General features: G+C 56.3%; 1 protein-coding gene across 1 annotated transcript in view; it reads right to left on the minus strand.

Moving 5' to 3' along the window:
• Nucleotides 1-11611, minus strand: part of MYT1L (myelin transcription factor 1 like) — a 65627-nt gene that overhangs the window by 41662 nt on the left and 12354 nt on the right. Inside the window, exon 4 of the mRNA XM_023523864.1 lies at nucleotides 3849-4183. Within this exon, the coding sequence (XP_023379632.1) occupies nucleotides 3849-4183 (335 nt within the window). The remainder of the gene's footprint in view (nucleotides 1-3848; nucleotides 4184-11611) is intronic.

The raw sequence follows: 11611 nt of genomic DNA on the forward strand, positions 1-11611 counted from the left end.
TAACGAGGTTCTTACTTTCAGAATAACAAGGGAACTTTGATTTAATAAATGCAGACTTAGACCATTATAATGTATTTCAAAAAATATAGTTTTTCATGCAAAAGAACAGCCCATGATAGGTCAACTGGACAATAAATATCATTCTGATTAATTAAATATGAAGCTAATGCGATCTGAAATGAATTGCTGATAATCTTCCCTGCTGTTCAAATAGGCAGAAAATGGTAAAAAGAGCCCTTTTACGAGTTCCGTAGTAAGAAAAAGCATCCACAGAGTTTGAGCGTATATCCACCACTTACTGAAAAAATCAAATCTTCCTGAGCCTCAGTCTGTGATGAGTGAAACAGCCCCTGCCCCATGTCACGGTCACTGTGCAGGAAGGTCACCGCTACACCGCTGGACATGGTCACTGTCAGCGACATTTTAGTTCGTATGCAGCCGCAATGCTGGAGGTACCCTGGAAGTCAATGCTGAGCCCCACATCATAAGCAATGGCCTTCCCCAACCCCCGGGCTCCGGCTGCGATAACCCAGGGCTTGTGTGCATCTGCTTCACTTAAAACAAGCCCCTCCCCCTAAACGCCACATTTCAGCCTCCAACTAGGTGGCGCTCGCTCCACTGGGGGCAGGTAACAGCAGCCTATTGGTGGGAAACTCAGACTTGGCGCCAGTCGTAAGGCTGGCGGCAGCTTAAGTTTTGTCCCTGTGGCTCCACCACGACGCCCTGGTTTCCTCGTGTTAGGGGACCGTCTGCTACTTGTGGACGTGGCTGCGTGAGCCAGCCTCTCGCACTGTCTGGGCCGGTCGCCTCTCGTGACCACCTCGCTTCTCTGTGCATGTTACACTGTCGTCTGGCTTCTATGTGCTAAGAAAAAGGCATAGTCCACCTTGGAGAGAATCTGCTGATGGCCCATGGGTGAAATGGGCCCCGCGAGTGTGACCAAGGACGTGAAAGGCTGACTCCAAGGTGGTGACCACAGACACAAAAGGCGCAGTCCCGTTTTCAGAAACGCAGCCTCTCTCGAGGGAGAGGTCAAGCACACCACGCAGACTGTCCTGTGCTCCCGCGGCACGTCCCATGCTAAGGAAGTCGCTATGGTGGCAGCAGCCTGCGTCTGCTGGCAGCGATCTGGGCACTGAATTTAGCAGCTTGAGAACGGAGGTTATGAAAACAGGAGACCGACAGACGTATGTCTTTCAAAGCCTCATTTAACTGAAGTCGATACAGCACGTTTGATGATGTAAAGTAGCTACTGCATCAACAAAGCTGTACAGTCCCTTTGATCCAGAATCTTCTTGAAGATTCTGACTGTGGGAGTTTACGCCATACCCAGAGCACAGCCCGCTGGACTACCTACATCCATGGGGTGCTGGCCGAATGGGGTCTCGATCCTCCCGTGGGGTTCGTGCCGGGGCCCGTCTCTGGGGTTCGGGTCGGAGCTTTCTTCCTGGGGGTACTTTCACCTGATACAGAAACCCAGCAAGGCTTTGTGCCCTGCGGAGAACCCACCAGAGAGGACGGCGCCCCACCAGGGCCATTATCGTCCGCTCTAACCGCCCCCGGGCCTCGGGCCCGCAGGAAGGCCCCCTGGAAGGGGTTGGCTACAAGGACACGAGGGGCTTGTCTCATGACAGCAGCAGATCACCTGGCACCCCCCCACACACACCTCACCATGGCTGAGCCTCCTTCAGTGGTTGTGGGTGGTTCCTCTAAAGTTCCTGCGATAGATGATTCTAGAAGGTGCTTAGCTGAGAATCGAGATGCTGAATGCGAATTTTGAACCAGAAACCCGGCAGTTGATCATTTATCTTTTAATGATCTCTTGGGCATTTTTATCTCTCTTTTATCTTGGGCATTTGCTTTCTGGAACCTACTTCCTGACGTGCTTCAGGTATGAACTCCACAGCTGCTGGTCATCACGTGAGGCGGGCCACGTGATTAGACCTCCTGGGCCTGCGCCTTAACCCTGTAGCTGTCTGTCTTGTGATACTGCCACACATCCACTTACGATGCCTGCTTACTAGAATTTTCTAAAAAGTCATCAGTTTTAACTGGTTATCCCACTTTTAAAAACAATTTTGTTCTAAGTCAGAATTTAAAAACAAGCTCTACACAGTCACATTCCGAGGCCATTTCAACGACGCTCCGACTACTTTTTCAGAATATATCACTTTGTAACTTTAAAAGTAGATTTAAAATATGACCCTAAGCAAACTCAAATTGAAAGTTAGATTCTAGTGAATGGAGAGCAGAACCCAAATCTCATCACGACCCTTGGTTAAAAGATGCACGTGTACGAATCTCTCCCGCCCCAGCCCGCTGGCTCGCAGACATCCCCGAGCCGGAACACTGATGCTCCTGCTTCCGGAACAGAATGAGCATCTGGAAGGGCAGTACTTTATCCCGTCCCCATCGTCAGCCACGGGCAGTCACAAATTAGTCAGCCTCGACAACCGACGACCGCATCCAAAACTACACACGGTTAATACAGCGTCTAGAAATAATTTGCCAAATCGATCTATTCTCCAACTTCCCGCATATTTATTATACAGCTACTCTTTCTAATTCTTAGACTGCATCGTCTCGTCAGTGACACTGGGGCCTTATGTCCCCGGCCTACTTAGCAGAACTAGTGGCGTCCACCCTCACGGGCTCTGATGCACCTACTCAGGCTGTCTACCCACACCCTAGATCATCACAAGGAAAACAATCTTGGGAGATACGTTTCAGTTCATGAAACTGATGTATGTGTATGCGCACGTGTACATACAGTACGTCTGTGTGTCTGGAGATGTCAGTGGTGAACTGTCCTCAGAAGGACTTTAAGCCATTCTAACAACCTATGATTATTTCACAAAGTTTGACAACATCACGACTTCTGGAGGAGGAATGTTAACTTCTGGCCGCCACACGAGATAAGCGACAACCGACTCGGCCACATGGCCTCGCGAAGTCCGCTCCCTGCTCAAACCACCGTCCTCGGTCCGAGGCACCAGCCTCCTAGAATGCAGATCCTTGAACAGCTTTGAGCCCAAGAAAGAAGCGTAAGAAAAAGATATTCCCTTCACTTTTAAACGTGTTCTGGCATTTCTCTGAGGCAAACTCTAAGCCAATGAAGGCTCTAGAAAACTCTCACTTTCCAGAAAAGAAATGACTTTCATGGAAGTAGAAGTTTTGAAGTCATATTTTTGAGTCTGATACTAACAGAAAACAGGACAGAGAAGCGAAACCATCTTAGATGCCCTGCCTGAGGCGTGCCCACGACCCGCACGGCATGCTTTTGACGTGTGTGTCTCACATGCGAGACTGACGGCCAGGTCAGAACGCGGTTCTTGAGCACGGAAGCAGGTGGCAGGCGAGTAACCCTTTTGTTTCTGCAGTGGTCCTTCTCACCCCGAATCGTGACAGGCAATCCACAGACAAAACTCTCTCTGCCAGCTGAGGCCCTGATGGCCCCACGAAGGCTCACTGCCGGGGGGCAGGGGACGAAGCCCCCAACAGTGCCATTGGCTCATGACAGCATGTCCTGGGCAAGAACACGCAGGATTAAAGACTAGGGGTGTTGGCTTCCCGGGTAAAGGTTGCTAAGGTCATCAAACATGCCACCGTAAGTGTCTCAGCAATGCTGTGATGACCAACCTGAGTGACATGCTGCCTGGAGTGACATCTGACACCTGACTCAGTGAGCAAGCTCTACGGTGGAGTCAGGGACGGCGAGCAGTGCCCGCCCCACACTGACCGGCCGACCTGTTCGCGTGGCGGTCACCGTGGTCGCGGCCGTGTCGTGAATGGCGACGCCGGGAGCTCCCGCCGAGACCGGCCCCACCGCCACCCAGGAGTAAGATTACCGTTGTCCTCGTCCTCGTCCTCCTCCTCGTCCTCGTCCCCATCCTCGTCCTCATCCTCGTCCTCCGCGTCCTCCCCGTCCTCGTCCTCCTCGGCCTCCTCCTCCTCCTCGGCCTCCTCCTCCTCGTCGTCCTCCCTCGGCTCGTCCTCGTCCTCCGAGTCGTCCTCGTCCTCGTCCTCGTCCTTCTCGTCCATGTCCTCCGTCCTGTCGCTCTCGGAGCACTCGTCCACCGAGGAGCTGTCCGCTTTCGCCGCGAACGGCTTCCGCTTGGGGGCAGGTTCCTGGGGCTGTTTGTCCTGTGTTTTCCTTTTCTTAGCCAGAGGACAACCATACACACTGTCAAAACAGAGAGAGAGAGACCGTGTTACCGTCTCGGAAGACCAGGGTGGTCCTCGATCGAGGGGGCTGAGGCCAGGACCACGCGTCCCCACACACGCGGGCGTCTGCGGGACACGCGTCCCCACGCACGTGGGCGTCTGCGGGACACAGCCAGCCGGCGTCTGTCGCCCCTGACGTGTCGTCTGCCCTCCCAGCCCCTTGGCGCCGGCGTTCCACAGAGCACCGCGAGATTCTAAGCGAGGTCGTGAGCCGGTCATGAGGCAGCGCGTGCTGTCACACAGTTGCCAGCACAGATCCGATGACATGTGACAGAGGCGTGTGCTGACACACACCCGCTGGCATGCACACGCGTGGGGACGTCATCTCTAGGTCACGATGACGGCGCTGGACACGAGGACCTGCGCCAGGAACGCCCACCGCAGACGCCCGTCGGTGACAGCCCTGTACCACTCCAACCCGCGTGTGGTGTCCTCGGTCTCTGCTCGGGTCAGTCCCGCCCCCAGCACTGCAGAAAAGGAACTCGGTCGGCCTCACCGCGGTCTTCGCTAAATCTTGCAGAAATGGGCAACACCTGGGGGAGACACCCCCGTGGGAGTCCATGGCTCCCCTTGAACAAAGGACGGGCTCCGGGGCTGCTCACGGCTTTCTTCCCAGAAGCCCTACACACACGCCACAAGGACCAAGGGGCAGAGGCGTAGAGGCAAACGTGCCGTGGGCACCTACCCTCTCGTGGGAAACGAGACGCGGCCTCCGTCCCTCACCACGTGCTCCGGGCGGGGACTCCTGCAGCCTCTGAGCTCTCGCCGGGACCGTGCGAGGGGCCGGTGTGTGCTTGGACAGGACCCCACCCAGTGCCCAGGATTTGGGAGCCTCCCCTAGGCTGGACCTGTGCTGTGCAGGAGATTCCGAAGTGAAAGGCACAGGTCCTCACCGCAAGGACTCAGACGGGTCAGGAACCCCGTCGTAGACCCACTCGTCCCCACGTCCCAGGGTGCACCAAACACCTGCCGTGTTGCGAGCATTCAGTAAACAGCTGCTAAATGAATGGATGAAGGGCGACAAATACTATGATGAAAATATGCACCCGGCTCTTCGTCAGGACAAAGAAGGTGGCCAGCAAGGGAGCAGGGAATTCCCTGGGGAGGGGTGGCGCCCAGGCAGGCGGAGCTGGAGGTGGGTCCCGAGGGAAAGAGACTATTCCAATACGCTTCAAGCAAAACAGAATTTGCAAAGAGGTGGGTGTGAGCAAGAGCAGGCAGGCGGGCTGGAGGGCGCAGGGCGCAGGTCCCGGTCCCGGCGGAGAGGAGGGCCGGGTCGGACCGCCTGTGGCTCCCTGCAGGCGCCGGGGTTTTATGCGGGGACGAGGGAATCGCTCGAGCTCCGTCCCGCCCTCGACCATGCGATCAGCTTCGCACGTAAGACAAGGCGGGTGACGGCGAGGCGCCACGGCGAGGGCCGCTCGGGGGGCTGGCAGACTGGGACGGCGACAGCGGCGTGCGGCTGTGCCGTCACCCTGAGGGACCAGGGTGACCGCTGTTCTGCCTGTTCAAACTTATCTCTTAAACATGCAATGATCGAAGCAAGCACAGTACTTCCTACAATCAGCAACAATAAAGAAAATAGCGGTTGATGTGGTATTTCTAATGTGAAATAAACAGAATCCTGAGATTTCTTCTTTGTGAATTTCTCCATGTTTAAGGGAGAACTCGAGTCAGTAATCCCAGAAGGCTTGGCCCGCCCCACCCCGCTCTCCACCTCAGAGCAGAGTCGCCGGCAGCTGGTCAGGTCTTCTCCGGAGCGTCCTGGATCCGCGTGGACCCGCCTGGCGTAGGCACCGTACGCTCCCCGAGTCACAGCGAGGGAACGTTTCAGCGATGAGCATTCTTGCTCCTGCAGGGTTTGCCTGAGACGCGCTGGGTCATGACAACCCATTACGGCCCTATATGTATTACCTCTCTTCGCGGTCCCTCAGGAGAATGCTCGATGTGCCCTTTCTGACCCAGGCGACCAGCACGACGGGCCGAGGACCAGGCCCTGCCTCCGCTGTCGGATTCGCCGGGGCTGCTAGGAAGCGATGCGGTATCCGCCGACTCTGCTTTCCAGCAACGTTATTTGACGCACCCCACGCCCCCAACCCAGCGACGGGAAACGCCCTTCGACGATATGAATCCGGCGGGCAGGCGGGGCTTGCTGTCCTGTTCTGCCCTCGCAGCCACACACGCGGACGCCCCGGACGTCCGGAGGGCTCCCTGCGGCTCGGGCCTTACGCGGCGGGGCTGCAGAGCTCGGAGCGGGAGGGCAAGAGCCGCCCTGTTTTTACCTGGGTTCGTTTTGCTTCCTTATCCTTCCTTTTGTGAACCGCTGGATTCAATATTTCGACCGTTTGGAATGAGCTGTTCTTACGCTTCCAGCGTCTTCTGCCAATTCACACGTTTTGATGCTCAAGGTTCTTTCTATATCCATCGACGTAAACTGTGAATAAAACGGCACTCTGATGATGAATGAGTTCCGGATCATCCCTTCGTCATCGACTGCCAGTCCCCGACACCTACTGCTAGTGTGGCGACAAAATTCTGCCCACAAGACAGACCCACGCGAGCTGCTCGAACAGCACGTGGCCCGAGATCCTGCTCAGACCCACGATGCCTCCTGGTCTGCACCACCCAGCAGTTTGGGACGTTTCAAAGCGAAGCCTCGAGAGCAGCTCTGGAGCATGTGTTTGGGGAGCATTGATCCCGGAAGCCCATGTTCTGTGGGTACCACGTCTGCCCAGGAGGTGGCTGGGGGCCTGGAAGGAGAGAATCTGCTCTTTCTCTGCCTGACAGGTGCTGTGGAGCCAGGTGCAGAAGCCAGCCAGCCCCGTGACATCACGTCTGGATTCATTCGGGCTCCTGTCTATCAACACACTTAGTATTTCCAAAAAGACAACAAAACTCCACAATTCTGGAACATCCTCAGACTGACAGAAACCCCGTAGAATAAGTGTCAGAGTCTCAGGAGCAACAGGGACGCTGGTGGCAAGGTGAGCCCCACGTAAAGGGGCGTGGCGGCCCCAGAAGCGGGGCATTTTCCAGGCTGTGCCGAGCACTGGGCTGTGCCGGTCTGGAGTCGGCTCAGGGCAGCTGCGTGGACTGCTTCTTGCGTTCTACTCTGCCCTCACTTTGTTCCCTTGCTCTGGCGTTACTATTATTTGGGTCTTGTGTTTCCTGGGCTGGTTGTTTCACTGTCTTATCTTCTTTCTTTGGCTTTCCCCAGTTTTGTCTTTCTAACTGGGAGATTTCTTCAAATTTATCTTCGATTCTGGAATTTTAATTTTTTGCTTTCATTTTTCTAAATTTCTTAGAGCTCCTCACTGTTTTCTAAGTGAACGTCTTCCTATTTCTTTAGAATGAACAGTCTCTTTCTCCACAGTCTGTTTGCTCCGAGCTGTCCTTTCCTGCTGCGTGGTTTCCATTCTCGAGGCTTCGTCGCATCTCATCTTTGGCCGTCCAGTCGCAGGAGGGTGGGACCCGCTGGCCGCGAGGCTCAGGCACAGCAGTCTGACAAGGCTGTTGCCCAGGTAACCGCACGAACAACTCGGTTCTCCCCTCAGTTGGTGCGAGTCCCCGGAGGATGGGCCTGTGAGTGCCGAGGAGTGGGCGGGGGTGGGGGGTGCGATGCTGACAGACTCTCTGCTCAGAGTCCGTACAGGGGACGCCCAGGGCTCAACATTCAGGGCACTGACTCCCGCCAGCCTCTGCTGGGCCTCGGCTGAGCCCGGGACACTCTGCTGTCTCTCGAGAACAATGCTCCGAGCTCGTCACGTCTCGAGGGTGAGCTCGTCTGGGCACCTGCTTCGGATCCCTTGTCACCAACTCCTCCAGAAAAGCCCGCTGCCTGCCATTCTGGGGCTTCAGGGCCCGTCTGTGGTTCCTTATGCCGCAGAAGGCCCGGCTGTCATCGAGGTGGGTGGCCCGCTAGACCAGACGGCACTCAATGAGCTGCTTCACGGCTCCCGGCTTCCGAGGCTGCGCCCTCATCCATTCTTCGCGGTGGTCACCCGCCTTCCACTGTCTGCGCCCTATAATTCCGTGTTCGTCCACGCCTGCTCCGGCCTAGAATGCCTCTCCTACTGGCCCTTCAAGACCCATCTCAGGGTCTACTTTCTCCTAAGTCACCCTGATCAGTCAAGAATTCAGGATCCTCTACCTCAGCTCCGGACCATTCTCCAAGGGCGATATACAAACAGCCAAGATGCATTCGAAAAAAAAAAAATTAAGAAAAGGTGACTAGAACCTTGACCAAAGAAAAGAAAGTCTGGGCCACTAGACACTGAGTGTGTCAGCTCTGTACACTGCCTGGAGTGTTCACGTCATGTCACGTGTGCCCGTCCGCTGCCTCCGCGGCTCCAGGCGCCGTGCCGGTTAGGCACCCGCTCTCACCCCCATTACGGCTGGCACCTTCAGCACCTCGGTACGGGCCCGCCGGCCTTCCGGGTTGGTTCGTCCGGCATTTGGCTTGTAACAAAATACATACTGTCTCCTTCCCGACTACTGACACTCAGTATCGCTGCCGTTTACAGAGCGGAGTCGAGAACGATAGGAGAAGGTGACCCCACGGATGACCTGCCTCCTGGCAGGAAGACCGGCGCACTGAACGGACGCGGCGACGTGCTCAGACTCCTCACTTTAACCAAACGTCTCAGACGGGTTACGTGGCTTCTACAAGTGGCCACTTCGTTACGAGACGGTGACCCATGTGCTGGGAGACGCTACTGACGGGAACGATGTCCCCCGAACGACAGAAGAAACTTAGAAATCACTGACTTCATCTTTTCATCTATTAAATGAAGACACTGAGGCCAGAGACAGAGAATAAGTGACGCGCATGAGGTCAGCAGAGGACTGGACTTTCCGCCCGCCAAGCAAGCATCTCTTCCAGCAGACGACGACAAAGGACCAATGGACACCAAGCATAAAGCACACGCCTGCGGGGCCCCGTCCGGGCAGAGTGTTCCCAGCCTCGCTGCCTCTTAAGCATCGTGCTCACATTGGCCTAAAGGGACATGTCCAGAGAAAGAACTGCTGGAAACGAGCTCCATGCTCGGTTAGGTGTGAGTTTCAACTCAATCTTTCCGAATATTTACAGGCTGATAACTACACTCTTGGTCGGAAAGATGCGAGGTCGCATTTGACGGTGACGCGGTGGCACAGACTATCTGGTCTGTATTTAGTGCAGATGAAGAAAGTCAGTGCTGAAGCAGCGCTGTGACAACATCATCAGTGAGTGATTTTCCACTTTGCACTGCCGTGGCTACCGATACCGTAGCGACACTTAATACTGTGTAAGAGTCAACACTGCAGCAGCATTTAATACTGTAGCAATGTTTAATGCCGTAGCAATACACTCAGACTCCTGAGGTGACACCAGTGCTACCACCTTAAATTACAGTCATTAAGAGTGATCGGAAGAACCCAGAAGCAACCTATATAAAAATTCATGATTTTACCCAGTTACGTTTTTGCCCCGGGGGCAAATACATAAGAAAACAAAATGCTAAAAATGTCCTACTCTTCCTCAACGATGTTCTAGATCCCTCTTCTCCAGATGCCCCAGGACAGAGGACAGCCCAGGCATGACGAGAGGATTAGGGCGCCTTCCCCGTAACATCGGGTCTAATTTCGGTGGCTGTGCTTCGTTAAGAGCGCCCGAAATGCGCTTTCTTCACTGAGCGAACCTGCAGACCACACCCATGCGCCCTCAGGCGCCCGCCCAGTGCTTGGGTGACGCCTCGGCTGGACGCAGCTCCTTCTATCCCAGACACTGACTTTCCCGATCACCATCGAGAACGCCTGTCCTAAGCAAGCCCATGAGGAAGGAGTGTGTTAACTGCCTTGCTCAGCGATGCACCGCGTGTGCAAACACAGCTCGGCGTGCATTGAGGAGAGCTTCCCGCGCCGGCAGGGGCTGCGCTTTGTCACAGAATCCCGTGCTCCAGGCTACGGGCCTCCGCAGCTCCCAGTACCGCTGTTTCTTTCTCTACACTCGGGTGATGGACCACATGTGCTGTGGACAGGCGACCTGCTTCTGCGCATGACCTGGTGAGAAGCGCTGACGACCCGCTTCTGACGAGGAGGGGCAGGTCCCCGCGGAGGCGGCTGGGCTGCCGGCGGGTTCGAGGTGCCCCCTGCATTTCCACTGCAGGGCCTCGGGTTCTCCGACCGCAGCACCTGTGCCTGTCACCTCCAGCCCGTTTGTCTGTGACTGGGACGTGCCTTTCGGGGACATGCCCGGGGTGGCCGTGACCTGGCTGTGGCCTTCTAGAATTTCCACTCAGCAGGGATATGGCAGGGCAGGCGTGCCGCAGGCTCCAGCAGTCACACTGCTTATTTAGATGAGACGTCGCCTGGCGCCTCGGGTGTGTGCGTGCCAGCTCTGGGACGTGGGCCCCTGCTTCTCTGACGCTCGGCCCCTGCAGCTGCGCAGGCCTCTGGGCACCCAGGAGGAAGACTGCCTTTTGGTGGGGCCGGAGCAGCTGTGCCCAGCTCATCTACGGGGAGAGACGGATGTGCCAGTGACAGGCCCTTGCCGTTTTCAGCAGGGGCCCCGAGCCCTCAGCACTCCCCGTCACCCATGGGAGGGGGACAGGTTTCTGCAGGGCCATCTGCAAACACGCCAAACCTGCTTGGTTCCGGCACTGGGGGTAAAATCTGGGCTCGAGGTTTCAGAACTCTTTTTCTTTTTAAAAGAAATGCATTTTCTTCCTTCACGTACGTAGCACAGGAATGTGCTGAGGGACCTAAGGTGGGGGCGGCTGTCGCACCTGGGCAGGGGTGAGCTCTCTCGGCCTCCAGGTGAAGTCACTGGGCTGCGCTCGGTCACCGGCCAAATGTGAACGATGCCACTGTGAATGCTGCTGTGTGGCACCCAAAACTGTTTTCTCTGCCTCTGTGTTTCTAACACTGAACAGGCAACATCTCTCGTTGTCTGTTGGACGAGACAAGAAGGACCCGAGCGCTGTGGCCGCACAGAGGTGCCGGCTCCTTGCCCAGGACAGCGGGACCACGGGCCTCTTCACACGCTGTGTGTCCCTGAGCGTCGCTGCACACCCACAGCCTCAGCTCTGCGCCTGTCAGAGGGAGGCCAGGCAGGCCCTCACGTCTCAGGGACAGCGCCTGGAACCACGTCCAAGGACAGCAGTCTCTGCTGGGGACAGCACGCACGAGCGCCCATGGAGGGGAGAGGCTGCGCCCACGCTGCCGTGTGGCTGTCCCTGCACTGGCTCGCTAGCTCATGGCCTCAGTGGCGGCCACTCAACCTCCCTCTGACTCCCTGTGCTTGGCCTGAGGCCGGGCGGGCGGCGGGGCTGGGCCGGGGGCCAGGCCTGAGAGCCAGTGTGTCCAGTTCCCTTTCTGCCTGGGTCCCTCCGCCCTGAAACCTGCTCCT

Source organism: Pteropus vampyrus, unplaced genomic scaffold, assembly GCF_000151845.1.
Source record: "Pteropus vampyrus isolate Shadow unplaced genomic scaffold, Pvam_2.0 Scaffold425, whole genome shotgun sequence".
Classification (NCBI taxonomy): domain Eukaryota; kingdom Metazoa; phylum Chordata; class Mammalia; order Chiroptera; family Pteropodidae; genus Pteropus; species Pteropus vampyrus.